The 23,669-nt window shown below is 67.1% G+C and overlaps 4 protein-coding genes across 8 annotated transcripts; all 4 read right to left on the bottom strand.

The window, feature by feature from the left end:
• Positions 1-84: 84 nt before the first annotated feature.
• On the bottom strand, positions 85-3,447 carry SLC25A11 (solute carrier family 25 member 11). The gene is made up of 8 exons (XM_053933893.1): positions 3,256-3,447; positions 2,554-2,706; positions 2,115-2,321; positions 1,926-2,016; positions 1,590-1,680; positions 1,393-1,492; positions 1,230-1,281; positions 85-823 (listed from the first exon to the last, which is right to left on the bottom strand). The coding sequence occupies exons 1-8, from the start codon at positions 3,330-3,332 to the stop codon at positions 668-670; spliced, it is 927 nt and encodes a 308-aa protein (XP_053789868.1). The 5' UTR covers positions 3,333-3,447; the 3' UTR covers positions 85-667.
• A 1,921-nt stretch (positions 3,448-5,368) lies between these two features.
• On the bottom strand, positions 5,369-7,933 carry PFN1 (profilin 1). The gene is made up of 3 exons (XM_053933895.1): positions 7,707-7,933; positions 6,208-6,400; positions 5,369-5,600 (listed from the first exon to the last, which is right to left on the bottom strand). Exons 1-3 carry the CDS (start codon positions 7,836-7,838, stop codon positions 5,503-5,505), a joined length of 423 nt encoding a protein of 140 aa, XP_053789870.1. The 5' UTR covers positions 7,839-7,933; the 3' UTR covers positions 5,369-5,502.
• A 2,830-nt stretch (positions 7,934-10,763) lies between these two features.
• Positions 10,764-12,789, bottom strand: SPAG7 (sperm associated antigen 7). The gene is made up of 7 exons (XM_053933910.1): positions 12,626-12,789; positions 12,180-12,247; positions 11,994-12,082; positions 11,584-11,668; positions 11,419-11,508; positions 11,106-11,262; positions 10,764-10,919 (listed from the first exon to the last, which is right to left on the bottom strand). Exons 1-7 carry the CDS (start codon positions 12,714-12,716, stop codon positions 10,789-10,791), a joined length of 711 nt encoding a protein of 236 aa, XP_053789885.1. The 5' UTR covers positions 12,717-12,789; the 3' UTR covers positions 10,764-10,788.
• A 223-nt stretch (positions 12,790-13,012) lies between these two features.
• On the bottom strand, positions 13,013-23,485 carry CAMTA2 (calmodulin binding transcription activator 2). 5 transcript variants are annotated; one of them, XM_053933919.1, is made up of 23 exons: positions 23,402-23,485; positions 21,235-21,324; positions 21,056-21,156; positions 20,684-20,751; positions 20,466-20,601; positions 19,901-19,972; positions 19,630-19,819; positions 19,052-19,192; positions 17,865-18,592; positions 17,652-17,775; positions 17,434-17,571; positions 17,081-17,205; positions 16,520-16,719; positions 16,308-16,386; positions 15,865-16,099; positions 15,243-15,412; positions 14,951-15,171; positions 14,413-14,617; positions 14,230-14,301; positions 14,110-14,130; positions 13,717-13,859; positions 13,558-13,632; positions 13,013-13,372 (listed from the first exon to the last, which is right to left on the bottom strand). In XM_053933919.1, the coding sequence occupies exons 2-23, from the start codon at positions 21,263-21,265 to the stop codon at positions 13,309-13,311; spliced, it is 3,339 nt and encodes a 1,112-aa protein (XP_053789894.1). In that variant the 5' UTR covers positions 21,266-21,324; positions 23,402-23,485; the 3' UTR covers positions 13,013-13,308. The 5 variants fall into 5 exon arrangements, with proteins under 5 accessions (XP_053789894.1, XP_053789892.1, XP_053789895.1 ...); XM_053933917.1 differs by having other exon boundaries at positions 13,558-13,859; XM_053933920.1 differs by lacking the exon at positions 14,110-14,130.
• Between the last annotated feature and the right edge of the window lie 184 nt (positions 23,486-23,669).

Raw genomic sequence — 23,669 nt, 5'->3', positions numbered from 1 at the left:
CCCTGCTGGGGGCAAGGCCACACCCACAGTGTGACAGACACAGACGCCGCCCCTGGTGTGACAGAGATGAAGCACCCCCCAACGTCTGTGGGTCTGCTTTAATTACATTATCACGATCCATGATTCATTAACAAAGCGCAGGGTGGAAGGTGCTGGGGGGAAAGGAGTGGGGGGGGGAATTTAGGGGGGCTCCTGCCCCACGCTGTGACCTTGATATTGGCTGGTAACAAAACCCCCAGAGGGGTGGGAAGGGAGCACAGGGGGAGGGCACCCTACAGTCTCTAGAGGGCTGCCCCGCAGGGACAAGGCATCCCCTGTTGTCCCCAAGGGAGGGATCCAGCACCCCTGTATCAGGTCCAGGGCCCCTTCACAGGGCCCCAGGGATCCCTATAGCCCCAAGGAGTGGGTCATGCACCCCTATAGGGCCCAAGACCCCTCTGTAGGGCCCCAGGGCTACTTCAAAGCCTTGATGGGGGTGGTCAGGCACTCCTCTAGAACCACCTCCCCCCCCAGCCCCTGGTGATGTGGGGGGGGGTCAGGCACCCCCACAGCACCTGAGGGAGAGGTCAGATGCCCCCAAAGCCCCTTCAATGTGGGGGGGGGGGGTCAAGTGCCCCTACAGAGCCCACGGGATGGGGTCAGATCCCCCCGACCCCCCCTGGGGGTGTCAGGCACTGAGGAAGAGCCGCTGGTACCACTTGTTCATCTGCTCGAGAAAGATGAAGGTGAGCACGGTGTGGGGGCCCAGGCGGGCATAGTAGGGGGTGAAGCCCTTCCAGAGGCTGAAGAAGCCCTCATACCGCACCACCTTCAGCAGCACGTCCTGCAGGAGGAGCAGAATAACGAGAAACCTTCTAAAAAATGACATGGATGCCCTTCCATGGGAAGGATGGGAAATTTTCTTGAAATAACATGGACACTGTCAAAATGATCGGGAATCCTCCCAAAAATTATGAGAAACCTTGCAAAAATGACAGGGGTTACCCCCCCCCCCCCCCCACCAAAATAATGGGGAAGCTTCCCAAAATGCCTGGGGAGCTCCCCAAAATTATGGGCATCTCCTCAAAATGACCTGAATTTCTCCCCCCACCTCCAATATCAGGGAACACCCCCAAAATGGCATTAAACACCCCCCCCAGTTGAAAAGGAACTCCCAGAATGACAGGAGCCCCTCTTAAATTAATGGGGAGTCCCTAATGGTGTCACCCTCCCAAAGCCCGCTCACTGACCAGCCCGTTGCGGTACTCGGGTTTCCCATCTATTGTCCTCATGTTCTGGATCCTGTTGGGGGAGAATTCAGGGGTTAAACAGGAGGTTTTGGGGTGACCACGTGTCATATCTGTGGTTATCTAAAGGGGAGCAGGGACCTCCCCCCCCAACAAATGAACCCACCGGGTCTTGACGATGTCGACGGGCATGGAGGCGGCCGTGGTCACCAGCCCGCTGATCATGCTGGCGCAGAAGTGGCACAGGATGTCGTCACGGAAATGCCCTGGGGGCACCCCAAAACATCAAAGGGGAACGGGGGGGGGGGGAGAGTGCACTAGGATTTAGGGCTTCCCCATGGCAGACCCACCCCCCGAACTCACCGGAGTCAAGCAAGAATTGTTTGGATTGGGAGTAGGAGGCCAGCTGGGCAGCGTTGACCACCACGGCACGGGCCATGGTGGGGATACAGCCCTAGGGGAAAAAGGCATGTCTGGGTAAGTGCTGTGCACCCCCAGACCCTCCCCTGCATTCCCACTTCCCCCACAGACCATGCTCTCCCCCCTCACCACGGTGGGGACACAGCACTGGGGGGGTGGGATGGCAGTTTGGGGGACCCAGCTCACCCCCCCCCCAGAGCATGAGGACACCCCTGCATCCCTGCGGAGGCAGCAGGGGAGTCATGGGAGGATCCTGGGGTCCCGCAGCCCCCCACCTACCCTCCACAGTGTGAGCACCCCCTCCTCCCTCGCCATCCTCACGAGGGCGTCGAACACATTGTGATACCCACGGCGCTCGCCGGGGGGTAGCCTGGGATTCAGGGAAAAAAAAAGGGGATTTTGGTAAAAAAAGCTGACTTGGGGAGGGGGACGGGGGCACAGATACGTTTTGGAGGGTTGGGGGATTACCTGCCATCAGCTGTCATGCGGATGAGGGCCACCTCAGCCGGGGTCCCCACAAAGGCCCCGGCAGCCCCTGCTGTCATGCCCATGGCTGCCTTGGCCAGGAACGGAGGGGGGGTCCCATCAGCCCCCCCAAAACGCTCCAGGAGGACGCTGTAGATGCCCAGGCGGGTGGTGGTGTAGGTGGCCTGGCGCAGAAGCCCCGCTGATAGCCTGGAGGGACACAGAGAATGGGAGGAGTCCCAAAAACGGGGTGGGGGGAGACAGGAAAGAGCTTTAGCCTGGCAGGTGCTTGGGGTTTTGAGCTTCTACATCCCATGTAGATGGCCAGCAAGCTGCAGGGTGGGACTGACCCCAGGGCGTGCAGGTTTGAGTGGGGTCCCAGGGGGGTCTGGGGGCTCGAGAGATGCCCCAGCGATTTGGAGGTTCAGGGGGGCGCCCATACCCCGTGTAGATGCCCCTCAGTCCCTCGTGGCGCAGGATGGACCCCAGGGCGTGCAGGGACGTCCGGTACTCGCGGCCTTTGGCCCCGGCCCCGCTCAGCTGCATCCGGTTCTTCACCAGGTCCAGGGGCTGCACAAAGACTGTAGCCCCCATCCTGAAGGAAGGAGGTCAGGTAGGGTCAGGGGGCCCCAAAAATACTCACACCCCTCTCCACAGCCCCCCAGATCCACGCACAGCCCTCTCGGGGGAAACCTGGGGTGACGAGGAAATCAGAAAGAGCTTTGGGGATCTATTTGGTGGGGGGGGACACAGGAACGGTTTGAGGGGAGCTGGATGGGATTTTGAGAGCTTTGAAAAGGTTCAGTGGATTTGAACTGATTTTGGAGGAGGGTTGATTTTGATGGGAGGGTTGGGGGGTCTGAAGGGGGTTTGGGGAGCATTTGAGGGACACAGAAGGGATTTGGGGGAGGTTGTGGGGGGGTAGGGATGGGAACCGAGGAAATTAAAGGGTTTGGGGGGGGGCTGAGGAGTTAGGAGGGGAACCGGGGGTGGTTTAGGGGCGACCTGAAGGGTCTGGGAGGGGGATTCTCGGTTTAGGAGTGCGGTATCCCGATTTTGGCGGACGAGGGGAAGATGCGGGGGGGGGGGGGGGGGGGGGGGGGGGGGGGGGGGGGGGGGGGGGGGGGGGGGGGGGGGCTCTCACCCGGCCAGGCCGCCGAAGAGAAACTTCACGGATTTCGGAGAGGTCTTGGGCCTCTCGGCCGCCGGTACCGCCGCCATCACGGCCGGGCCCTGGTGCCGGGGGCGCGGGGGGGGCGCGGGGTCCGGCACCGGCGGCGCCCCAAGGTGACTCGGGGGGGGCGCGGCGCCAGTGCGCCTGCGCGGGGCGCCTGCGCGGCGCCGGGGCGGGGGCCCCGCGCAGGGAGCGCGGCTTGGCGGGAAGCACCGCCTCTAGGGGGGGGCGTGGCCGTGCGCCCCGCCCCGCCCTCACGCCTCTCATTGGTGGAGCACGTTTAGGCGGGAAGGGAAATCCTTCGGTAGCCACGGGGATTGGTCGGGGCGGAGGCTGGTGCCGGGTAGCCCCGCCCCTCTCTCGCGATACTTCGCCATCCTGAGGGGGCCAGAGGGGAGCCGGCGGCGGCGGGAGGGGTCGGCGGCCGGCGCCTCACGGAGTGGGTCCCGCCGCTGCTCAGCGCCCCGGGGGGATGCCTGTCCCGTCCTGTTCCAGGCGGTGAGTGCTGCGGGGTACTGGGACGCACCGGGCGATACTGGGAGGCATTTGGGACACTGGAGGGCGCTGTCAGGTGCTGCAAGGCTCTGAGGCTACGCGGGGAAGCACTTGGTACACTTGGGATCACTGGGAGGCGCTTTGGGGTCACTGGGAGGCGCCTTGGGTGCATTTGAGGGGCACTGGGAGGCACTTTGAGCGCACTGGGGGTCACTGGGAGGCACTTTGGGGTCATTGGGAGGCACTTTGGGTGCACTGGGGGGCAGTGAAGGATGTCTGGGTCTACCGGGGGCAATCTTGCGTGCATCAGTCAGCACCGGGGGCACTCGGAGTCCCCCTGTTCGTACTGGCACATCCCACTGACCCCTACTGCTGATTCTAACTGGGAGTCACCGGTGAGGTACTGCACCCCACCCCCTCCCGAGCACTTCCATTCCCCTCCCCTCAGATTTGGGGTAGCCCTGAGGTGTTGGGGACACCAGAGGGCACACGGTATCAGGGATGACACGGGTGACAGCATCCTACAGGTGTCACAGGTGACAGGATCACCTGGACGTGGGGTGGGAGGGGGGCAGCGACACCGTCCTACAGGATGTAGGGGTGCCGTGGCTCCACAGGTGACAGTGATGGGGTGATGGTGAGCCCCAGCCTCACAGCCATGGGGGGGGGGGGGGGTCACCTCATGGCAGGGGCAAAGGCACGCAGGGGGCCCCAGCACCTGAGTCCATCCATGCTGGGTGAGGGGGACCGGGGGAACGACACTCCCATCTCCCCCACGGCCCCCCAACCCCTGATACCCCAATTCCCGCCGTGGGGCAACTGCGGGCCCTTCCCCCCTTCCGTGAGTCAGCCGGGGCTTGTGAAGGGGGGGGAACAGGAAGCGCCAGAGCCACCACATTGCCCTTATAAGGACTCGACGGCACCAGAGCTGCTTCCGCCTGCCCGTCCTGGCGCACATCTCCCCCTCTACCCCACATCACCTTCCCACATCCCCATCTCTGCCCTACACCACCTTCTTCACCCCACATCAGCCCCCCCCCCATCTCCCTGTGCCCCACCCCATCCTCCACATCTGCACCGCTGCCCCACATCAACCCATCCCACCACCTCCCCACTTCCCACCTCTGCCCCACACCACCCCCCGAACGCCTGGGGCCCTGCCTCACAGCTTGCCAGAGTACCTAGAGTTCCTGCCCCCCACTTCCCCTTCTGTTCCCCCCCAGATGTCCCCCCAGCCCGCTTGTTCCATCCTACCGCCCCCCCGGACTCCCAGCTGACTGCCCCCCCCCGCTGCAAGGGCAGCCTCCACCATGAGTGCAGCCCTCCAATAAAGCCTCTGCCCCCCAACTTTGCCTCCAGAGAGTCGGGGGGTTGGGAGGGGGGCGCCGTGGGGCGGGTGCTGAGGCGTCACCCCCGCCCCACCGCGGACTTTGTCCCCCTGGGGCACGGCAGCACCCTTGGACCCGGGTATCCGGGGCAGCCTCCTCCACCCTGGGTGGAGGACGGAGCCGCACCCCACGAGGTTCCCCGGCCGCACGTCGAGGTTCCCCCCACAGCACCCAGATCCCCGAAATGCCTGACCCACAGCGACTCCCCACAAGGGCACTTTATTGCTGCCGGCAGCGGGGATTAGGGGTGGACAGGGGGGTGGGGGATGGGGTCCTGCTGGTCCCTGGCGGCTCCTGCTGGTCCCTGGGGGTCCGGGGGTCGCCCCCAGCCCCCTCAGTACTGGCTGCGCCGCAGGTGATTGGCCATCTCGTAACATTTCTTGTTGACGCAGCCGCCGTGGACGCCCTCCTTGCCCATGGCCAGCACGATGGCTGCAGGGGTAGGGGAACAAGGTGGGAGGGTCATCTCCAAGCCTCCCAAAGCCCCCACCAAGCCCCAGACAGACAGGGGGGCAGGAGCTGGGATGAAGGAACGCCAGGAGTTGGCAAGGGGTAATTTGTGGGGACCCGGGTCAAGGGGGAGGGGGGACACTAACGGGAAGCAGGACAGGGGTGACACAGGTGACAGGGCAGGTGACATGGCCAAGTGGAGCTGTGTAGGGGAGAGGACACAGCGTGACACTGGGGAAGGTGGGGGGCACCTGGGGAGTGACACTGGGTGACACACTGTGATGCCATAAGGTACATGGGAGGCACCTCTGGAGGCTTGGGGTCATGGGTGGTGACAGGAACTGGTCAGGAGGTGACACGGGGTGACAGGGAGGTGGGCAGGGGGTGACACAGGGTGACAGGGAGGTGGGGGGGGCAGTGACACAGGGTGACAGGGCGTTTCCACGGGGAAGAATCCTCTTGTTGGTGATTTTGAAGGTGGGGGGGTCACAGGGGACAGGATGGCAGGGGGTGTGCTGGGAGGGCGACAGGGACGACACAGGCTGTGGGGTAGGGGTGGCAGGGGGGGTAGTTCCAGGGGGTCCCTCACTCTTGTTGGTGATGGCAGCCGTGATGTTGAAGGTGGGCGCTCCGGCAGCCCCCTTGGTGCGCAGGTCCATGCTGTGCTCGCCCTCCACCAGCAGCGAGTCCCGGATGACGGAGCAGCGCAGCCCCCCCAGCGTCAGCCCCTGCACCAGCAGCGGCCCCCGCTCGGGGCCCACCAGTGCCGCCACCTCCGCTGGCTGTCGGTACAAGGGTCAGGGGCAGCCCATAAACAGACCCCAGACCCCCAAAGCCCACCCGTGAGGAACGCGGCTGTCTGGGGACTGCCGTAACCCCCCCCACCCTGCTCAAGGCCTGTCGCTTTTGCAGGCTGGACAGGGGTGGGGACAGGTCAAGGGGACCCCAAAGGCTCGCACCCAGGGACCACCAAAACCCACCGCAGGCGCCAAACCCCCAGGCAGGGCCCCTGTAGGGCACTCGGCAAACAGGGACTCCCAAAACTCCCACTCCATGACCATAAAAGGGACCTAGGTGTCCCGGGACCCCCATAACTCCCGCCAGGGACCCCACGGGAGAACCCTGAGCCCCGAGGGGTCCCCACAAGAGCACCCGAGTATCCAGGGATCCCCATGAGCCCCCAAACTCGGGACCCTCCAGGGCCAACACTTCCCACCACCTGCCACGGGCGAGAACAGGTCAGGAACCCCCAAACCAGCCCGCCAGGAACCCCAGAAAGGACCCCTCGAGCAAACCGCTCCGGGACCCCACATTTAACCCAGACAACCCCATGGGGACCTCAAGTCCGGGGACCCCTGTGAACCCCGTCAGAGCCCCTCGGGGGACCCCCAAAACTCCTCCGTGACCCCAGACAGGGACCAGGGGTCCGGTAGGCCCCCTTTCCCACCAAGGGCTTCCCCAAACTTCTCCCCTCCCCTCCATTTCCGTGGGGGGAAGTGGGGAGGGGGGAGGGGGTGCGCGCGCGCCGCCCCTCCCCCACAGGAAGCCCCGGCCGCCCCTCCTCCACCGGGAAGTGGCCGCATTCCGCGCATTTTTAGAGGGTTTTTAAGTGGGGAGGGGTTCCTCCACACAAACCCCCCCCCCGAGACCCCCCGCCATCCACTTACGGGAGTGCAATAAAAGAGACGGGGAGCCGGGAGGGAGGTCGTCGAACCACGTGGTGTTCGCCCATCCCCCCCCTTCCCCGCCCGCCTGCGACCCCCCAAAACGCTCGAAGCGGGGTTGAGGAGGGGACTGCCTCGCCGCCGGGCCCCCCCCGCCTCCAGGGCCCCCCCAGCACCGGCCCTCCCCCGGCGCTGGGTCCGCGGGCACGGGCAGCGCCCGAGCCCCCCCCGCCCCGCCGCGCTCCACGCTGGCGCTTTTGCGTTTTTCTCCCTTTTTTGTCCTTCCCGGAGCCCGTCGCGGGAGGGTGGGGGGGGTCAGCCCCGCCCCTCAGAGGCCACTGGGTCCCCCCGCCCTCCGCGCGCTTGGGCGGGAAACGCCTCGGCGCGCTGCCCCCCCCCAGCCCTGCCGGTCCCGGCCTCTCACCGTGATATTGGCGAAGGTCTTGCCGGGGGCGGCGGCCCAGACGGCGGGGGTGTCGCGATAGCCGACGATGGCGGCATCCTGGCAGGTGCCGTCCGCCAGCAGCGTCTCCACGTAGGGCGCCCACCCGCTCATGGCGGCGGCGGGCGGGCGGGCGGGGCGCGGGGGCGCGGCCTTCCGCGGGGGGCGGGGCTTCGCCGGGGAAGGGGTGGGCTTTTCGTTCGGCGCCTGCGCAGTGCGACCGAGGCGCGGCGGCGGCGGAGGAGCGGCGGCGGCGCCGCGCGGCGGTTTTCATAGGGGACGGCAAGGGGGCGGGGGCGGGGGCGGGGCCGAGGGGCGGGGCTTGGGGCACGAGCGGCCCCGGCCCCGCGCGCCGCGGAGGGCGCGCGGCGATTTTGGGGGGGAGGGGGGGGGGTTTATTATTGCGACCCTTCCCTCCTTATCGCGACATCCTCCGCCCATTGCGGTCCCCCACGTTGTTGCAGCGCCCACCGTTACTGCGATCGCTGCACTCCCGTTTACCGTGAGCCCTTCCCTTACCGCGCCCCTTAACCCAAGCCCTTCGTACTCTGCGTCCCGCGATTATCACGACGCATCAAAACTCAAAACACTCCCTCACTACTGCGACGCTCGCTTCCATTATTCGGACCCTCCCCGTTACCTCAACTCCCACTCTTTATTGTGCCCCCTCTTCCCCGTTATCCCGACTTCCCCCCGCTATCGCGACACCCTCACGGATATCGTGACACCCCCCCCCCCAGACTGATAACGAATCCCTCGTTATCGCTCCTCCTCCCTCTATACTGTGATTCCCGGTTATTCTGATACACCCACGCCGTTATCGCGACACCCCGCCCCGCGCTGGGCCCTAGGTGCGGCCCCGAGCGGGGGTCGCTGGCGGGGGCTGACAGCTCAGTGCGGGTCTAGGGGTGCAGGACCCTCGCCCTTCCCCCCGTGGGTCGCGGTTTGACTCAGGCGGGACTTTCCGGGGGGAGGGGGGAGGGGCAGCGGTTTCACTTCCTGCCCCGGAGTGGGGGAGGGGCTCGGCGGTTGAGCGCGGGGAACGGGGGGGACCGAGGCGTTCGGGATCATCTCTCCCCCCTCGGGGGGCCGAGGGTGTCAGGACCCCCAGAACTGGGCTGGGGGGGGGGTCGAGGCCTCGTGAGGGTGCCCGTTTCCCCCCCCCACACCTCCCCCCCCATAAAAGGACGGGCCCCGCCCCCCCCCCCCGGCGAGAACTTCCCCGGGAAGTGGTCAAAGCCACCGCCCCTCCCCCCACGCTGTGGGGCCCGTGGGGCTGAGTTCCCCCCTCCCCCACCCACCCCTGCTACTCCTTAGGGGCTGAACTCCCCCCCCGCCAAAGGACCCTCTGCATCCCCAAAATCGTGTCACCCCCCCCCATTCGCCCCCTCCCCCCCTGGCTGCTGCTGTTCCCCCCAGGGCCTTCAGGCGGCGCTGCAGCCCCCCCGGTTGGGGGTCGTGTTCTAGTGCCCTTTGAGGAGGGGCTAAAAATAATCCCAAATCCGGGGGTGGGGGGGACACTTAGGGACCATCGTCAAGTGCCACCAGCCCCGGGCACTCGTGGCCCCACCCCGTTTCCCCCGGCGGGGACTGAATTTGAGCACGGTCCCTCCAGGGGGGAGGGGCGAAGGGAAAGGGATAAATAATCCCGGGGGGGAGGGAGCGGGGCAGGGTCCCGGGCAGAGGCAGCGCTGGGTGAGAAGGGCCCGAACCCACCCTGGGCCCCTCTGGGTGTCCTGCGTATTGGGGAGGGTGGTCTGGGCTCACTCGGGGTCCCCCATGGGATGGGGGGGGACACGCGGCCAGCTCAGGGCACTTGGACTCGGGGGTTCTCCCCACGGGAGCTGGGGGCTGTCTCTGGAGTCTGGGGTCAGGCTGGGACCCCCAGGATCTTGGCCTTGACCCCTAGGTCCCCTACCCCACAGCCATGTCCATCCAGAAGATCCCGGATTCCCATGGGAATCTCACGCTGGAGGTGGATTTGTTTACAGCCAAGGGTACGGAGGGGCAGGAGGGGATGCTGGGGTAAGGGGGGGTGTCATGGGGGTGTGTGGGGACTTGGAGGAGGCTCAGGGTTGTGGTGAAACATATCAGGAGTGCTGGGGACATGGAGGGTGGCGGTGACGGTCCCCAGGATGGGGTTGGGTTCTGGGCTCACATCATAAATTTCTGGTAATTGGAGAAAAATCATGGGGCAGTGGGGGAAGGGTAGGAAAGGGCAGAAGGTGCAGGGGGGCACCCGAACATCAGGGTCCATCTGCCCGTGGTGGGAGAGCAATCTGGATGGGGTGGCCTTGGGGCCTGGATGCCCAGGTCCCCTTGGCCAAGGGTCAGTGCTGAGTGTGTTCATGTGTGGGGGCCCTGCGGTCTCTGGAGGGATTTGGGGGATCAGGAGGGATTTGGGGCCTGGGCACCCCAGGTCTGTCTCAGTTGGGGTGGGGGTTCAGGGAGATTTGGGGATTCTGGGGGGATTCAGGCCCAACTCCCTGCGTGCGCTTCCAGTGCTGGAGCTCCTGAAAGCAGCCATTGGGAAGGCTGGGCACCTGGACAAGGCGGGCATCGGGACGGACGTGGCAGCCTCTGGGGTCTGTCACGAGGGCAAATCCCGCATGTGTTCCCCCTCTTCCCCAAAACCCCCATGTCTGCTGACCCCTGGATCGCCCCCACATCACCCCACTGAGCTCTCCTCCCTCACAGGGCTGAGGAGGTGCTGGGGGACAAGGTCAAGTTGGGAGGGGGCAAATTCCGAAACCCCAAGGCCAAGAAGGAGGGGGAAGAGCAGCGGGGCCCACACTGGCCCCTCCACCAGAGGGCTCCCCCCGCCCCCAATAAACTTTGTAAAGTACCAGGAGCTCCTCACTCACGCTTTGTTTGGGGAGGGGGACGCACGCACACACGCAATCTGGGACGTGGGGGCGCCCCCCTCACCCCAACCGCCCCCCCAGAAAGAGACATGGGGACCAGGAGAGGAGATGAGGCGCTTTATCACCCCCTCTGTGTGTCCCCGCCACCCTCCCCCCGCTGTTAAATACCCCTGGGGGTACACCCCCACCACCACCCCCCATCACACACCGGGCCCCCCGGGGCCCCCCCCGGCCCCGCCGTCGTCCTCCGCCTGCCGCAGCCGCTTCTTGGCCCGGATCTCGTTCATGGCCTCTTCGATGGAGCGCGTGTCCCGCTTGTTGGCCACCGGCACTGCGGGGGCACAGGAGAGATCCAGGTGGTCGTGACCGCCCTCAGGGACACCCCCCGGCGCCCCACGGACAGCCCAGGTGTTGGGCTGCCCAAAACCTCCCTGGGAAGGGACCCAGACATGCAGGACACCCCCAAGGCTCCCGGAGCCTGAAGGGCCTAAGGACCTCGGCGGGACCCTCTGCTCACCGCAGCCGTACGCCTTGTTGGCCTCCATGGTGCGGGCGGCGGCTTTGGCAGCGTCCGAGCCGATCAGGTGCCGGTATTTGTCCTTGTAGTCGTTGGGGGGGCCCGGGGGGGCGGGGCCGCACTCAAGCTCCGCCTCCTCCTGCTGTGCTGCCAGCTCCTGCAGGTAAGGAGTCAGCAACAAGCCCCGCCCACACCACCCCACCCACTCAGGCCACACCCACCAGGCCAATGCCACACCCATGTAAGTCCCTCCCTCCACCATGCACGCATGCCCCACCCATATCTCAATTAAATCCCGCCAAGCCCTGCCTACCCGGAGGCGACGGCGCTCTTCAGCTCGGGCCGGGTCCCACTCCTCCCCGCGCCGATACGCCTCCAGCTCCTCGTCCGACGGCGCAAACTCCTGGGGACAGCGGCGTCACCCGGTGTTCCCCCACCTCCCCCAGTCCCCCCCACGGCGCCTCCCGCCATCGCCCACCTTTTTGAACACCATTACGTAGCGACTCTCCTCGTCATCTCCAAAGGAGAAAGACGTCAGGCCGGCCACCTCCGCCACGTCGTGCCTGGGGGAACACGGAACCGCTGGCACCGGGGCTCCCCAGTGCTCCCCAGTGGGGTCCCTCCCTTCCCCGTGAGGGTCCCCCAGCTGCCCCAGGGGTGCTGCCATCCTGGGGCCACCCCCGTGTCTCCAGTGTCCAACCCCTGCACGTGCAGTACTGCCCCACAGTGCCACCATGGTACCCCCGGGATCCTCCCATCCCCACGGCCCTCAGCATCCCCAGTGCTCTCCCAAGCGCTCTCAGCGTCCCCACTGCTCCACCACTGCCCTCCCAGTGCCCCCCAGTGCCCCCCAGTACTCCCTCAGTGCCCCCCCAGGGCCTCACTCACAGGATGCTCCTCTCAATCTTGTTCATGGGCTGGAACCGGCGCCGGGGCTCCCCGGTGGCCTGGATGAACTGGGACACCTCTTGCTCCATCTGGGGACACACGGGCAGTCCAGGGGAGCCCAGGAATTTGTGGGGGGCCCGCGGGGAGTGGCCCAAAATACCCAGTGATGCACGGCCCTGCACTCACCCTCTTTCTGAACTCCACCTTCTGGCGCTTCTCTTGCTCCTGCAGCTTCTTCATGCGAGCCGCTTGTTCTGGGGTGGACAGGGAGGGTCAGGCTGGGGTGACCCCCCAAAAGTCGGGGCGGCGAAGGGGGCGGGGCCTGCCCCATCCCGGGGGCGCCTCTGAAAGGGGCAGGGGCGTGGCCTGGGATGGGCGTGGCGTGTGCCCAGCAGGGCAAAGGGCGGGGGCGTGGCCACACAGCCCCCCCACTGTCAATCAGGGCAGCGAGGGCGTGCCCAGGGCGCCGGGGGCGGAGCCGGCAGCCCGCGGAGGGCGCGGCCTCGCGTGAGGGCGGGCGCCGGGGGTGGGGGGGTGGTTCTGAGGGCGAAAGGCCGGGACGCGCCGTTCCCCGCCGCGCCCGGTCGGTGCCCGTGCCCCGGTGCCTCCGCGCCCTCCCCGGCCCTGCTGACCCCGCGCCCGGCGCCGCGTCTCGCCGTCGGCTGCGGCGGGCGGCCGCTCCATGGAGTTCAGGATGGAGCCCAGCAAGTCCAGCTCCGCCATCTTGCGACGGGGCGATGCGTGACGCCGCGTCCCCGGCGGCGTCGTGCGTCATCGCGTCGAGGACGTAGGAGGGCCCGGCCCCCGGGGAGGAGCGGGCGTGGCCCGGCGCCAGGGGGCGTGGCCCGGCGCCAGGGGGCGTGGCCCAGCGCCAGGGGGCGTGGCCCAGCGCCAGGGGGCGTGGCCTGTCCTTTAAAGGGCGCGTCCCTCCGGCGCCCCCCGGCGATGTCCCCTCCCTCCCCGTGTCCCCCGCAGTGTCCCTCCCCACGCACGAACACAAAAACGCTTCGGGGCTTCCATTCCCGCTTCCTCGTTTTTTAATGGAACTTTGTACAAAGAGCCCACGCGGGGCGGGGTGGGGGGGAGTGGGCATGCGGGGGAGGTACAGGGGCGAGTGGGGAGGGGGCGCGGGGCGGCTCTTCCCCCTTCCTGCCCTCCGCACGAGCCCTCCGGGGACACCCAGACACGCCTGGGGGGGGGCAGGGAGGGGAGCTCCCCCCCCACGCCTGGGGGGCAGCGAGGGTCCCCCATTGCCTGGGTCCCCCGTGGCGGGGGAGTGGAGCCCCCCCAGCGCCGGGATCCGCAGCGGGGGGGGTCACGAGGCCAGGCCCCGCGTCTGTAAACTGTCCACCTCCTTGCTCTGCTTCAGCTCCTCCATCCTGGGCGAGGGAACGCGAGTTGGGGGGCGCGGGCAGGCTCAGGCTCTTTTGAGGCTCTGCCCCCCACGGCGTCACCTGCCCCCGAAGCCCCAGTGTCACCTGTCTCCACCCACCCCCGTGTGACACCTCCCGGCCAGTCCTCCCCCACGTCCCCTCCCTGCGGTGCCTCTGCGACGTCCCCGTACCGGTGGCGGCAGCGCCGCAGGAACCTCATGATCTTCCGGGCTGCCTGGTCCTGCTTGAGGGTGAGGAAGGTGCTCCTGGGGGGAATGGAGGGGAGGGTGAGGACCCCTCTGCCCCCGGCCCCCTGCGTCCCCAGCGTCCCCCAGTGCCCCTGGTCACACCGGTGCTGGCGGAGGCTGCGGAAGCGCTGCTGGATGAGCACGGCCGCGCGCCGGCGCCGCTGGAATCGCTTCTGCTCCGCGTAGCTCCGGAACTTGCTCTGGATCAGGATGGCGGCCTGCGTCATCCGCTGGAACAGGGCGAACTGGGGGCGGACAGGGGGGGACACCGGTGTCGCAGCGCCCTCAAACAGGGACCCCAATGCCACCCCAGCACCCCGTGTCATCTGCTCGAACTGGGGGGACACAGGGGATACAGAGAGGGGCACCCCAAATCCACCCCAACACCCCCCGAGCAAGGACCCCCATGCCCACGTGCTCTGGACCCCGGGCATCCAGAGCCCTCAAAACAGTCCCAAAAATCTGGGTGACCCCCGCAATACTCCCCCCTGTTACCTTCAGAGCGATCCAGGTCAGCTTGTGGGGCAGAGAAAGAGGCTTAGGGGGGGTCTGGGGTGCCCGGGGGGTGCCCAGGAGGGGTCCGTGGGGGTTTGCGGGCCCCCCACACCTCAGTACCTGCTTGTACTTGCGGTAGCAGCGCTGGATGACGGCGGCAGCCAGCTCCTGCTGCTCCTTCAGCCTCCGGCCCTGGGGGCAGTCAGGGGGTTGGGGGGTCAGCAGTGCCAGGAGGGGCCCCGGGGGGGGGTTTTGGGGTGCCAGGAGCTGGGGGCGGGGGGGGGGGGGGCGGGGGGCACACACCCGGTACTTGCGGAAAGCGCCCTGGACAAGACGCGCGGCCTCGTAGAGCTCGTGCTGCTCCTGGTCACTGAGGGTCAGCAGGGCCACGGCCCCCCCCTCGCCCCGCGCCCCCCCCGAGGCGTTCAGGAACTCAGCCCAGCCCGCGGCCGAGGGGGGGGGCGGCCGCTCGGGGATCCCCGGGGACCCCCGTGAGGCCACCTCCGCTCTGGGGAACACACAGGACACAGGAGGGTCAGGGGGCGAGGGCTGGCACCCCACGAGGGGATGGGAGACGCGCAGGAAGGAATTTGAGTGTCACGGAGTGTCCCCGGGAGGACGCTGAGGTGTCCCAGGGGGTGTCCCCAGGGGGATACTGGGGTTTGGAGGATGTGGGAGACCCCCACCATGGAGTATCACAGGATGTACAGGACCCTCCCGACAGGATACTGCACGTCCCAGGCTATGGGATCCCCCAGAACATCCCGGGGTGCTGCTGAATGTGGGCGACCCCCACGGGGAGCAGAGGGTGCCCCTGCACATCCCCCAACCTCACGAGTACCTGTTAGCAGGAGCGGGGGGACGGTCAACGCTCTCCAGGTACGTGGCCAGCCAGGCCATGGCAGCACCAAGCCCTGCTGGCCCGGCTGGCCCCGGTGTCCCCGTTGTCCCCCCTGCTGCTCCCAGCGCTCCCAGTGCCCCCGGTGGCCCCCCCGGTGCCTCCTGCTTGATGCGTTCAGGGGTCGCCTCGATGATCTGTCGCGCCAGCGTCACCACCTCGGCCTGGGGACGGGGGACATTGGGACCCTCCTGCACTAAGGGCGTCCCCAGCCCTGGCTGAACCCCGCCTTTACCTGCAGGGTGTCGGAGGGCGGGGCCAGGGCATCCTCAGGGGGGCTGGGGGGCACTGCCACCCCCCAGCTCTCATCCTCGCAGGGACCAGGGGGGCCGGGGGGCAGCGGGACAGAGGCAGGGCCCTCCGAGAGACCCGATGGGGACGACAGGCTGCTGGCTGTGCTGAGCCCTGGGGACGGGGGGGACACGCCGGGGGGGGGGTTTAGTCCTGGACAGACACACCCCGAGGAGAAGGGGGGGACATGTGGGACATGGCAAGAGGACAGGGGATACCACGGGGACACACCAGGGACATAAAGAAGCTGGGGAGGACAGAGAACAAGGGGCACACGGGGATGCACAGGGAACACAGGAAAGGGGGGACAAAGAACATGGAGGGGGAACTTGGGACACCTGGGTACACAAAGGTGCTGGGGGAGGACAGGGGACATGGGGAGGACACAGAGGGGAAAGGCTGGAGGGGACCAGTGATACCCTGGGGGCACACGAAAGGGGACAGAGGGAGAAGAGGGTGACAGTGACCACACCACGGTGGTGGTGACCAGGAGCCCAGGACTGGACACAGTGACAACAGGACAGAGTGACAAAGGACAGGGAGGGTACAAGGTGCCAGCGTCGTACCTGTGTCAGGGCTGGCAGAGAGGGGGGAAGGGATGCGCAGGCCAGGCAGGTGACAGCGTGGGGACACAGGTGACATCTGCAGCTCCTCGAGGCGGGTGACCAGGGCCAGGTGGCCGCGGGCACGTGCCAGGGCCAGTGGCAGCCGCCCCAGGGTGTCGGGGACGGCCAGCGCCCGCCGGTCCCAGCGGCACAGCCGCTCCGCCGCCTCCCGGTGCCCCAGGGCACACGCCCACATCTGGGGGATGACACGGAGGCACGTGTCAACAGCGTGTCCCCAAGGCGTCCCTTATCCCGAGATGTCAGCCCTGGCACCCCTCCATCCCTGCCTGAGACACCACCCTGCACCCCATCCCCTTGGCACCGCCGCCTTCCCAGCCCTGCCACCCTGCCCCACGGCCACCACCACGGCCGCAGTGCCCTCAATGCCCCCAGTGTTCCCTTACCAGGGGGGTGCAGGAGAAATGGTCCACGTTGAGGGGGTCGATCTCCTGCTCCAGCTCCAGGCTCTCAACTGCCAGCGCCCTGCAGGGACAGGAAGGGACACAGGCTGGAGAGGGTCACCTCTACTCAGGCACACTGCTTGGGGGGATGCCCATCGCTATCCCTGCCTCAGGCCACTGAGGTCCCCCAGGTGTCCCCAGGTGTCCCTGCTCACCGCCAGCGCCGAAGAGCCTCCACCAGGCTGGCATAGCCCTGGGCGGCCGCCAGGTGCAGCAGCGTCATCCCACGGAACGTCACCCCGTGCGCCAGCATCGAGGTCCCCGATGTCCCCAGCGACGTCCCCGACCAGCCTGGCTGCGCCATCATGGCCTCGCAGATGGCCACCACCCGCGCCTCAAAGGACGACCCCGGCCCCTGGTCCCAGGGAGCACGTCAGGGAACGCCAGGACACAGGGAGAGGGTGGCACAGGGGTGGGAGGGAGCACCTGGGACTCCGCGAGGTGGCAGGGGATAGCAGAGGGGGATAGTGACCAGGGAACTACAGGCCACTGCGGGACACAGCGGGGACATCGGGGAACGCCAGAGAGCATTGGGACACCCTCGTGAACATGAAGGTACCTGGGGGAGCACGGGGCACCCCAAGGAACCCGGCAGACACAGGGGATGCCAGGCAACACCACAGCACGTTAGGGGCCACTGGGGACATCAGAGGACGTGAGAGAACACGGGGATCTTCAGGGCCCACGCGCTGACTCGGGTGTTGGGGTGGCCTCACCTGCTCGGGGGGGGTCTCGGAGGGGGACCCCCGTGGGGGCGGAAGGGGTGCGGGGGGAGGCAGGGCCCCCAGACGCGTCTCCAGCTGCTCCAGGCGCTCCAGGATGGACAGACGGAACTGGGCCTCTGGGAGAGGGGGGACCCGAGGGTGAGGGGGGCACCCTGACAGCCACAGCCCCCCCGAACGCCCTGACCCCAGAGAGCGTCACCCCACGGCGAGAGAGGGACAGGTTCGGGGTCGCCGCAACGGGACCCCCAAAAGGAACCCAGGCCGGGTGCTGAACCCCAGGGGCACGGGGTGCTTCAGGGGGTTTAGCCCCGTTCTGGGGGTGCCTGCTGGGGGTCCTCACTCACCGTCCAGTGCCAGCCAGTCCAGCTGCGCCCCGGGAGGGCCCCGCGCCGCTCCCCGTGCCCGGTACTCGAATGGGGCCGCAGCCGAGAGCAGCCGGGGGGGACAGGCCACGCGCAGGGCGGCCACTCCGGCCTCGTGGGCTGCGGGGGGGACACGGGGGTGTCAGCACCGCGGGCAGCGGGGACACGAGGAGCGGGGACCCCGTCTCGGGGACACTCACGGGGGCAGTAGCAGCGCAGGACACCCGGCTGGACCAGCGCGGCCGGAACCGAGGTGCGGTCGAAGAGACAGGAGTAGGCACCGGGGTCCCCCCATGGGCCTGTGATCAGCACCTTCACCCCGCCCTGGGGGGACACGGGGGGGGTCACTGGGGACCCCTGGGGATGGGAGGAGAGGGGCTGAGGGGGAGAGCACCCCCCTCCCCAAAGCTCACCTCAGGGTACGACCACTCTGGGGAGAAATCGGTGATGGCCACAGGGGGGTCGCTGGGGGGGCCCGTGGGGGAAGAGGGGAGGTGGGGGGTGTGGGGGGGCTCACGCAGGTTTGGTGGGACCCCCGCGTCCCCCACCAGCAGCTCGGGGAAGGGCAGGGGGAACGGGGGCTGGGGCAGGGGGGCGGCACTGAGTTCACAGAGGGGGTCCTGGGGAACCGCGCCCTGCTTTCCCTCCTCCTCCTCCTCCTCTTCCTCCGCCTCCTCCTCGTCCTCCTCCAGTTTTGGGGCCGCGGCTGGGGGCGGGGGGGGCGCGCCGGGGGGGGCCTCAGCCTCGCAGCCGTAGGTCTGCCCGCGGCGGGGGCTGTTGAGGAAGCAGTCAGGGTCGAAGGCAGCCGGGGGCGGCGGGGCAGTGGGACAGGTCCCCTCGGGGGTCACCAGGTGCTGGCTGGGGGTCAGGCCCAGCGGCTGCTCAGGCCCCCCTGGCGCTGCCCCCCCACCCAAACTGGCCACCACCAAGAGCGGCAGCCCCCCCGCGGGGGGGAACGGGGGGGCTCGGGGCCCCTCGGGGGGCACCGTGCCCCCCCCCAGGCCTGGGGAAGGCTGGGTAGTGTCAGGGGAGGAGGGGGCGGGTTTTGGGGGGTCCCCCGGCGTGCCTCCCTCGCCCCCCCGCTCCACTTTGGGGGAGATGATGCGGTGTTTGGTGCTGCTGCACTTGTGGCCGGGAGTGCCTGTGAGGGGCAAAGGGGGAGTGTCAGCAGGGGACAGGGAGGGTTCGGGGCAGATTTCGGGGTCGCAGGGGGAGTCCTGAGAAGAATTTGGGAAGGTCCCAGAGAGACTCGGGGCATTCAGAGTGACCAGAGGAATTTGGGGCTGTCCCGAGGGGTTTGGGGTGGTTCTACATGAATCCAAAGGACACTTTGGGGTCCCAGGGGCTGTTCTGGGGTCCCAAGGGGTTCTGGGCGTTCCCAAGGGGGTTCAGGGCGTTGCAGTGGTTGTGGGGGGACCCCAGGGAGGGTTCAGGAGTACCCCAGGAAGAGATGGAAGGTTTGTGGGAGGTCCCAGGGGGATGGGAGCCCATGTGGGGTCCCCAGGGGTTTGGGGGGGGTCCCACTGAGCTGGAGGAGCCCCAGGAAGTCCCAGTGGGTTCCCCAGGGATTTGGGGGTTCCCGGGGGGGGTTCTGTCTCACCCAGCCCCCCGGCGCAGAGGCAGGCGTGGGTGCGGGGGGGCGGCCGGGCCTGGTGCCGCTCCAGGACGTGCTGCACCAGCTGCTCCAGGGACAGCCCAGGGGCAGCCCCCCCATTCCCGCAGCCCCACTTCACCCCGTGGACTGCGGGAGAGGGGGGAAAATCCCTCAGGAAGAGAGTTGTGCAGTGCACTCTCCATCCAGCCCCCCAAAAGAGCCACACACCCCCCCCCCCCCCCCCACCCTACTGCATCCTGTGGGAAAGCTAGCACAACGTTCCTCTACGAGGAGGTTTGGGGTGTCCTCCTCAAACCCCCAAAACAGCCTCGTGCTGCCCCAGTCCTGCTTCACCCCACAGCAAAAGGGAGGCAAAGTCCCACAGGTGGGTTTGGGGGCATCCTCCCCCTCCCCAACCCCACTTTATCCTGCAGACTTCCACAGAGGGGACAACAAATCTGTCAAAAAAGAGGATTTAGGGCGTCTCCCCCTCCCCCCGAAAACGCCAAGCCCCGACCCCGCTCCTCCCCGCGAACCGTGGGTAAAAGCCCCGAGGAAAAGGCTCCGGGGCAGCCCCCACTCACACATGGGGCGCAGCTGGGCCACCAGCTCCTCCTGGGACCACTTGAGCCACTCGCGGGGGTCGGCGGTGGCGGCGCAGATCGGGGGGGCCCCGGCGCAGAGCGGGGGGCTGCAGAGCCGGGGGGCGCAGGGCCGCCCGCACTCCTCCATGGCCGGCACGTTCAGGTAGTGGACCAGGACGATGTCGGGGTTCTGGGGGGCACACACGGGAGCTCTGGGGAGGGGCCGGGGGCCCGGCGGGCCGGGGGGGGGGGTCCCGGTGCCCCCCGTTACCTGCAGGAGCCAGTAGCAGCGGCGGTGGAAGGTGGGCACGATGGACGAGTGGACGTAGCAGCCGTAGAGGCACTGGGGGGGACAGCACGGATTGGGGGACCCCACCACCCTGACCAGAGACCCAAAGCAGCCTTTGCAGGGGGGGGGGGGGGGTCACTGCATCCTGTGGGACCCCCAAAGTGCCCCCCTAGGGATCCCCATCACCCTCAAACCACCCCGTGCTGGTCCTGACACCCCCAAAGCCCATTTTGGGCATCTGCCAAACACCGCCAAACTACCAACCAGGGAGCTCCCAGCACCCCTGGACACAAAACTGGGCATCTTGGACCACCTAAACCACCCACTGGGTGTCCCTAGCACACCAAAACCATCCCTTGAGGGCACCCGGCTCTCTCTGACCCCCCCTCTTGTGTGTCCTGACACCCTCAAGCCCCTCCACGTGCATTCCCAGCTGCCCGTACCTGAACCAGGGGCAGTTTTGTGGAAAGAAGCGCTTTTTTGTGGGCATCAGGGTTTTTTTTTTGGCAGGGGGGAGGCTCTGTTTTGGGGGCCCCCTGCCTCCTACCTCCACTCCCTGCACCTTCAGCTTCATGTGGTCCTCGCGTGTCGTCTTCCCATCCTTGCGCTTTTTCCAGCAGTACCCGTCCTTGCGGTACTTGACCTTCTTCCGGTTGTACAGGATCACCGACCCGTTCTGCGGCCTGGACACGGGGTCAGGGGGCCCCTGGGAGCCCCCCAGGGCACCCCCCCGGCCCCCCAGGGCACCTCCCTGGGCCCCCCCACCTGGTTTTTGGGGAGCACGAGAGCCACTCGTCGTGTTTCTCAAAGGTGATGAGGTACGAGGCGATTTCCTGGGGGGGGGGGACAGGTGGCCCGTTTGTGTCCCCTGTCCCCGCCGTCCCCCACCCACTGCATCACTCTGCTGTTGCTGACACGCCACCCCACAGTCTCGACGTCCCCTATGTCCCTACCCCTGTCCCCCATCTTCAGCCATCCCCAGCCAACCCCCCCTTCCCCTTTAACGCCCCTTCCGTGTCCCCACATCCCCAAGTGCCTCCTGCACGCCCCACGTCCCTTCTGTCCCCGTCCCCGTGTCCCCACATCTCCTCCTGCGAGCCCCCCCCCCCCCCCCCCCACGCCCCCCGTGCCCTCCACCTCGTTGGTGTTCCAGCGCAGCTGCTCCTTGGGGAGGACGGGACATTTGGGCAAACATTCCACCAGCTTCCGGGGCAGGAAAACCTTCAGGTGGCTCCTCTCTGCCAGGGGGGAGGGCTCAGCGTCCCCGCCGCGCGTCCCCCCCGGCCCCCGCGGCCCCGGTGTCCCCCTGCCCTTACCAGAGACCTCGGGGGGGTCCTTGCTGCTCATCTCGGAGCGCGTGCGGGGCCCTCAGGGCTCCCCTCGGGGGGCACGGGAGGGGCTGGAACCTGCAGGGACCCCCCAAAAACGGCTGATGGGGCGGGGGAGCAACGGCAGGACATCGGGGGGGACACGGGGCCGGGGACCCCGTCACCGTCCTCAGCACCTTCCCCTATTACAGCCGGAATGTCTGCCCTATATCCGCGCAGCCCTGCCCCACTGCACCTCAGCTCCCTGCCCTATATCCCCGCAGCCCTGCCCCACTGCACCTCAGCTCCCTGCCCTACAACCCCACATGTCCCTGTTCTATAGCCCCACACATCCCTGCCCTACAACCCCACATGTCCCTGCCCTACAACCCCACACGTCCCTGTTCTATAGCCCCACACATCCCTGCCCTATAACCCCACACATCCCTGCCCTACAACCCCACACGTCCCTGTTCTATAGCCCCACACATCCCTGCCCTACAACCCCACACATCCCTGCTCTATAACCCCACATATCCCTGCCCTATAACCCCTGCTCTACAACCCCACACGTCCCTGTCCTATAACCAACCCCACACATCCCTACCCTATAACCCCACACATCCCTACCCTATAACCCCACACATCCCTGCCCTATAACCACACACATCCCTGCTCTACAACCTCACACATCGATGCCCTACAACCCCACACATCCCTGCCGTACAACCCCACACATCCTTGTCCTGTAACCCCACACATCCCTGCATAACCCCACACATCCCTGCCCTATAACCCCACACGTCCCTGCCCTACAACCCCACACATCCCTGCCCTACAACCCCACACATCCCTGCCCTACAACCCCACACATCCCTGTCCTGTAACCCCACACATCCATGCATAACCCCACACATCCCTGCCCTACAACCCCACACATTCCTGCCCTATAACCACACACATCCCTGCCCTACAACCCCACACCTCCCTGCCCTACAACCCCACACATCCCTGCCCTACAACCCCACACATCCCTGCCCTATAAACCCTGCTCTACAACCCCACACGTCCCTGTCCTATAACCAACCCCACACATCCCTGCCCTACAAACCCACACATCCCTGCCCTATAACCCCACACATCCCTGCCCTATAACCTCACACATCCCAGCCCTACAACCCCACACCTCCCTGCCCTATAACCCCACACATTCCTGCCCTACAACCCCACACATTCCTGCCCTATAACCCCACACATCCCTGTCCTGTAACCCCACACATCCCTGCCCTATAACCCCACACATCCCTGCCCTACAACCCCACACATCCCTGCCCTATAACCCCACACATCCCTGCCCTACAACCCCACACATCCATGCATAACCCCACACATTCCTGCCCTACAACCCCACACATCCCTGTCCTGTAACCCCACACATCCATGCATAACCCCACACATCCCTGCCCTACAACCCCACACATCCATGCATAACCCCACACATTCCTGCCCTATAACCCCACACATCCCTACCCTATAACCCCACACATCCCTGCCCTACAACCCCACACATCCCTGCCCTATAACCACACACATCCCTGCCCTACAACCCCACACATCCCTGTCCTATAACCCCACACATCCCTGCCCTACAACCTCACACATCCCTGCCCTACAACCTCACACATCCCTGCCCTATAGACCCACACATCCCAGCCCTACAACCCCACACATCCCTGCCCTATAACCCCACACATCCCTGCCCTATAACCGCACAGTTCCTGCCCTACAACCCCTCACATCCGTGCATAACCCCACACATCCCTGCCCTATAACCCCACACATCCCTGCCCTACAACCCCACACCTCCCTGCCCTATAACCGCACAGTTCCTGCCCTATAACCCCACACATCCCTGCCCTACCGCACCCCACAACCCTGCCCTATACCCCCGTCTCTGCCCCACGGCACCCCTCGTCCCTTCGCCCGAGCCCCACATCCCTCGCTCGCTGCTCCCCACATCCCTGCCCTATGGCCCCCCAGGCCCCGCCCACTGCACCCCACATCTCCACCCCACACCCCGCCCCACGGCAGCCCCCCCACAACGCTACCCCCCCATCCCCGCCCCACACCTCCCCGGCCCCGCCCTCGGCCCCGCCCCGGCCCCCCCCGGCCCCACCTGGCGCCTCAGGGCCGCCGCCGCCGCCGCCGCCCCCGCCCCCGCCGCCCGCCGCCATCTTCCCGCCCGCCGGGGGCCAACGCCGACGGCGCCGCCGGCGCGTGACGTCGGCGCGCAAGGGGGGCGGCGCCGCCGGGCGTGGGGCGTGGCCAGGGCGGATGGGCGTGGCCAGGGGTGGGGTGGGGGCACTCGGGGTCGCGTGGGCGGGGAGGCGCCGGGCGATGAACTTTGTTAATTAGGATGCGCCGGCCCCCCGCGGTCGGTTGGA

Source organism: Vidua chalybeata, unplaced genomic scaffold (genome assembly GCF_026979565.1).
Source record: "Vidua chalybeata isolate OUT-0048 unplaced genomic scaffold, bVidCha1 merged haplotype W_reject_6, whole genome shotgun sequence".
In the NCBI taxonomy this organism is placed as follows: domain Eukaryota; kingdom Metazoa; phylum Chordata; class Aves; order Passeriformes; family Viduidae; genus Vidua; species Vidua chalybeata.
This window is presented reverse-complemented; position numbering and strand designations above follow the sequence as displayed.

Bases quoted from the DNA above. Each gene is read 5' to 3' on its own strand.
- PFN1 (XM_053933895.1), bottom strand. From the start codon at position 7,838: ATGAGCGGGTGGGCGCCCTACGTGGAGACGCTGCTGGCGGACGGCACC. The intron at 6,401-7,706 runs GTGAGAGGCCGG...TTGTACCGACAG, and splicing joins AGACCTTCGCCAATATCACG to CCAGCGGAGGTGGCGGCACT. The intron at 5,601-6,207 runs GTGAGGGACCCC...CTACCCCTGCAG, and splicing joins GGCTGCCATCACCAACAAGA to CCATCGTGCTGGCCATGGGC.
- CAMTA2 (XM_053933917.1), bottom strand. From the start codon at position 21,265: ATGAGCAGCAAGGACCCCCCCGAGGTCTCTG. The intron at 18,593-19,051 runs GTGAGACAGAAC...TGCCCCTCACAG, and splicing joins CCTCTGCGCCGGGGGGCTGG to GCACTCCCGGCCACAAGTGC. The intron at 17,776-17,864 runs GTGAGCTTTGGG...GTGTCCCCCCAG, and splicing joins CAGAGTGGTCGTACCCTGAG to GGCGGGGTGAAGGTGCTGAT.
- SPAG7 (XM_053933910.1), bottom strand. From the start codon at position 12,716: ATGGCGGAGCTGGACTTGCTGGGCTCCATCCTGAACTCCATGGAGCGG. The intron at 11,669-11,993 runs GTGAGTGAGGCC...GTGTTCCCCCAG, and splicing joins AAGATTGAGAGGAGCATCCT to GCACGACGTGGCGGAGGTGG. The intron at 10,920-11,105 runs GTGAGCAGAGGG...GTGCCCCCGCAG, and splicing joins CAACAAGGCGTACGGCTGCG to TGCCGGTGGCCAACAAGCGG.
- SLC25A11 (XM_053933893.1), bottom strand. From the start codon at position 3,332: ATGGCGGCGGTACCGGCGGCCGAGAGGCCCAAGACCTCTCCGAAATCC. The intron at 2,322-2,553 runs GTATGGGCGCCC...GTGTCCCTCCAG, and splicing joins CTGAGGGGCATCTACACGGG to GCTATCAGCGGGGCTTCTGC. The intron at 1,493-1,589 runs GTGAGTTCGGGG...GGGTGCCCCCAG, and splicing joins ACAATTCTTGCTTGACTCCG to GGCATTTCCGTGACGACATC.